Genomic DNA, 4,548 nt, shown 5'->3' on the forward strand with positions numbered 1-4,548 from the left:
GGACGCTCCCTCTAATTGGCCTGGATCATCCGTCCATTCAATTACCAATGTTCTAGATCTAATGCTCCATCAATAGCTTTGAAGGATGAAGCAATATGCTTGATTTAGGAACCTGACTTGTTCAGGTTACAGTTGGTACTTGTACAAGTAAGGCCCATGATTCAGTGATCTAAGCCATTGATATGGTGAGCCAAATGTGAATGCTCCATGCATCAAACTTGCGATGGAAGAATAAATACATCAAGGTGGACCCCATAATCAGGACCGCACTGTCGTGGATGAGGCTGGGGCTGCACATGCACATGCATTCATAAAGTAAAATTCAATCCATCCGCACTTTTTTTTTTTTGTCGATTATTGCAAATTTGTATACTACTAGGGAGCACAATGTCGTCTGGATCGGGAAAAGGAGGAGCAAGGGACATAGGGTGGAAACATGGACGGCCAGTGGAGGGGAATAAATATGGAGCCATATGCAACTATTGCGGCCAAGTGATACGGAGTGGGGGAGTGTCTAGGCTAAAAGAACATTTAGCAGGGGATACAAGAACGTGAAAGACTGTCCAAGTGTAACAAGGCCAGTGAGAGAGGAGATGAGAAGAGTGTTGACTGAAGCGAAGTCACGTAAGCTGCAACAAAATGATTGGGAGAGGGATATGAGGGAAGAACTACGAGGCACTAGACGGGGCGTAGGTGCTATCGACGAGCATGATGACGACGACGATGAGGTGATCGCATACCCCAATGATTGTGTTATGGCTCGAGAAAGGAGTGATTTTAGACAAGTGATTCATGAGTCTCGGGCTTGAGTGGGAGAGGGAGCAAAGAAGACGGATTGATGAGAGTAGGCCGTCGTTTGGGACGTCCCGACATGAGACTGGTGGGACCAGCAGACGTTTTGAGGGAGGCAGCGGGCATGTCATACAACGGACGCAAAGCGCTCGTGTCCCAGATGCATCCATCGCAGGTGTTAATCAAAAAAGATTAAAAAATATGTGGAGCAAGGGGCTTAGGGAGAAAGTAGGTGGTGCTATATCTAGGTGGTTCATCTCGAGCCATATACCAGCAAATGCAGCAGTCAGTCCTCACTTTAAAAATATGATTGAGGAGGTGCAGCGTGCCGGGCCCGGCGTGAAGCCTCCCACGCCACAAGAGATTCTTGGCGTCTACCTCGATCGGGAGCATGAGGAGATGCAGGCTTGGGTACGTGGACTCAAGCCAAACTGGAAGCAGTACGGGGTAACAATCATGTGTGATGGGTGGATAGGACCCACGAAATTGTCCATTACCAATTTCATGGTGTACTGTAGAGGACAACCGGTTTTTCTCAAATCCATTGATGCATCGGCCAGAATAAAAGATCACGAATACATATATGCTCTCCTAAAAGGAGTGATTAGAGATGTTGGGTGCCAGAATGTTGTCCAAGTTGTGACGGACAATGGCAGTGCATTCGTTAAGGCAGGGAAGAAATTGATGAAGAAGTTCAATCTCTATTGGACTCCATGTGTGGCACACTGCATTGATTTAATGCTCGAGGAGATAGGGATGAGGGATTCTGTCAAGAAGACTATTCAGGATGCGAGGAGAGTGAAAAACTTTATATACAATCACTCATGGTTGTTAGCTGCAATGCGTGAGTGTTGTGGAGGGGACATCGTTAGACTAGGCGCAACACGGTTCACCACGAACTTCATTGCACTCGACAGCTTATACAAGCACCGCGTGGGTCTGAGAAATTTGTTTAGATCCGAGAAATACATGGAGTGGAATCAGAGGAAGACTGAGGGTGCAAAGACCTGTTCGAAGATAGTGCTTTCCGATTCCTTCTGGGATAAAGTTCACAACGTCGTTTCCTTCCTGCATCCGATGTACAAGGTCCTACGAGCCGTAAATAATGAGATGTGGCCTTTGATGGGGTCAATGTATGAGCTTATGAGAATTATGAGAGGGGATAATGACTACAATCCCCAGTTCGTATCAGTGGGTGATCAATATCATCGATCATCGATGGACCGGGACTCGAGCATCCACTCCACCAAGCTGGTAAGTTTCTTAATACAACTGAGTACCTTAAGCATCACTTCTGTTTGCATGTTAATACAACTGAGCAACTAATATTTGGGTTTCAGCATACTATTTGAATCCCAAATTTCATTACAAACGTCGGCTCCATGAGAATCAAAATTTGACGATGGCTGTCCACGAGGTGTTTGAACGATTGTTCCCAGAATCAACAGCGCATGCAGATTTCGGTAACCAGGTAATGCAATAAATTTTCTTCCTTATAGCCTTTAGAAATATGGGTGATTAAAAATAATGACCTGTGAATCCGTGTTTACAGTTATTGCGGTTTAGGGATGCGAGGGGTACGTTCTCATCCGCATTAGCAAAAGCATCGACTGAAACGATGATGCCATGTAAGTATGGTAACATAATTAGGTAATTGCATTTTTCGTTTAAACTTCAAACTAAACTAAGCTCCTTATGGATATATAGGTGAGTGGTGGGCGATGTACGGAGTCGACACGCCCGCACTGCAGTTATTAGCAGTCCGTGTTCTCGCACAGACTGTATCCTCCTCACCGTGTGAGAGGAATTGGAGCACATGGTCACTCATACACACCAGCAAGAGGAACAGGTTGGCATATGAGAAGCTGCAAAAGCTCGTTTACTGCCACTACAATATGAAGTTAAGAGAGAGGCAGTTGCGGGTAGATCGAGACATGGAGGAAAATCAGGACCCACTGGACCTGTTGTCTATAGGTAACATGGCACAGATAGGTGATGATGATGAGGACCCACTTTATGAGTGGGTCAAATCAGCTGATTTAGATGATGCGGAGGGAGGCCCTGCTCTACAGGTAGCCGAGGGAGCAGCAGCTCTAGGTATCGACGTCGATCAGGTAGTATCCGAACAGAATGCGGATACAGACTCCTTTGATCCTTTGGTGAGGAGTTCGGCACGTTCCAATGAGGGTGAGGAAGCATCTTCACGGCCCCCACCCCATCATCAAGTCGTAGTGAGTGATGATGATGATGAGACTCAACCCCCACTCAACACTGGTCCTGGGGATGACGACGACAGCGATGATGATGACCACGACGATGACGACGGTGATGAGAGAGGGGACGGAGGCACCGACACTAGTATAGGTGGTACTAGTGGGGGTAGGGGTGGCAGTGGTGGGGGATACACGACGGCTCAGAGCCAACGATCCGTTGGCCAGTTCACTGAGGAGCAAAGCTTTGACCATGCCACTCAGGACATGGACCATGGATCTCGTCCACCATCCAGAGCGAGAGCATCGGAGCCCACATATATGTTCGAACGTCGTTCGAAGAAGAAAGCCGGACGCGCCGCGGCTGATGCCCTCACACGCAGCTTGTCATCTATGGACATAAGTTCAGATCGGGGGAGCTCCACCTCTGTCCCACCTTATGCTCATGGGGGATATCATGGGTATGGCCGTGACAGCTCTGACATTCAGTCACGCTCATCTATCCATGAGTACAGGCAGCCAGAAGATAGTTCTTCGAGTCATGACCCTTTGACAGGTGGATATTCGGGATACCCGTACGACTGGCAGCAATACTATCAAGGAGTAGGGGTTAGACTTGATCTGTTCCCTCAGTACCCTGCTCAGGAAATGCCATCGATGTATGTCACGCAATTCCCACGTCTAGGCGTACTCGTACAGTTTGGGGAGGATGACTATCAGAGGTACATAAGAGAGTTCCTCAATTGGTACGAGCAGAGGATGACTTGGGAACAGTACTGCCAATATGTTGGGCAACAGTACTACTCTCAACTGCCACGGGATCCAGACAATGATTACGAGCCACCTCGTCACTCTATGTGGAGATGAAAAATGGCCAGAAATGTGTATTTTTTTAATTTATTTACTTTTGCATGTCTTAATTGTTGTAAGCTTGCATTTGTATTATATAAACTCATTTTGATTACTATTTGAGTGATTTCTTACAACAACGCATGCTTTTTGGCCCCCATTAAATGAAAACTTTTAATTTAATATATTCTTTTTGCAAATTTTTTATTCCTGAATATGTAAATATATGTATTTAGGCATGTCCTGAAGTTTCACTGAAAAATTCTACCATTTTCTCCATGTTTCCCCCTTTTTCCCTGCATTTCCGGTTATCAGCGATATTATCGGCGATAACGATATTATATCTTTATCTCCGGCCAGCGAAACTTGTAGCGACACCGACAACTCGAACACTGTTTGCAGCATGGTCCACTTGATTGTTCGATGTCTTATTTTTCGTCTCAAGCTTTAATACGAGCTCGCCAAATAGATGGACAGTTTGGATATAACACATACCTCATGATGGGACCCACAGAACTTGCTTACGTCAATACAGCAGCTATATAGCTGGTGTGAGGTACACCAACCAATCCGCATCATACTTGGACGCGGATTAGCTACTAACAGGTTGAATAGCCCGATTGGCTACCAAAGTGACATCATCAAGTTCCATGGGCCCACTATTATGTATGTGTTTTATCTACACCGTTCATCTATT

General features: G+C 46.1%; 2 protein-coding genes across 2 annotated transcripts; both read left to right on the top strand.

Annotated features, from left to right (window-relative positions):
* Positions 1 to 993: 993 nt before the first annotated feature.
* On the top strand, positions 994 to 2,050 carry LOC131233742 (uncharacterized). The gene is made up of 2 exons (XM_058230525.1): positions 994 to 1,878; positions 1,985 to 2,050. The coding sequence occupies exons 1-2, from the start codon at positions 994 to 996 to the stop codon at positions 2,048 to 2,050; spliced, it is 951 nt and encodes a 316-aa protein (XP_058086508.1).
* On the top strand, positions 1,659 to 4,248 carry LOC131233864 (uncharacterized). Its single transcript, XM_058230689.1, has 2 exons — positions 1,659 to 2,420; positions 2,500 to 4,248. The coding sequence occupies exons 1-2, from the start codon at positions 2,411 to 2,413 to the stop codon at positions 3,867 to 3,869; spliced, it is 1,380 nt and encodes a 459-aa protein (XP_058086672.1). The 5' UTR covers positions 1,659 to 2,410; the 3' UTR covers positions 3,870 to 4,248.
* The last annotated feature ends 300 nt before the right edge of the window (positions 4,249 to 4,548 follow it).

This window comes from Magnolia sinica, chromosome 18 (assembly GCF_029962835.1).
Source record: "Magnolia sinica isolate HGM2019 chromosome 18, MsV1, whole genome shotgun sequence".
Taxonomy (NCBI): Eukaryota; Viridiplantae; Streptophyta; class Magnoliopsida; order Magnoliales; family Magnoliaceae; genus Magnolia; species Magnolia sinica.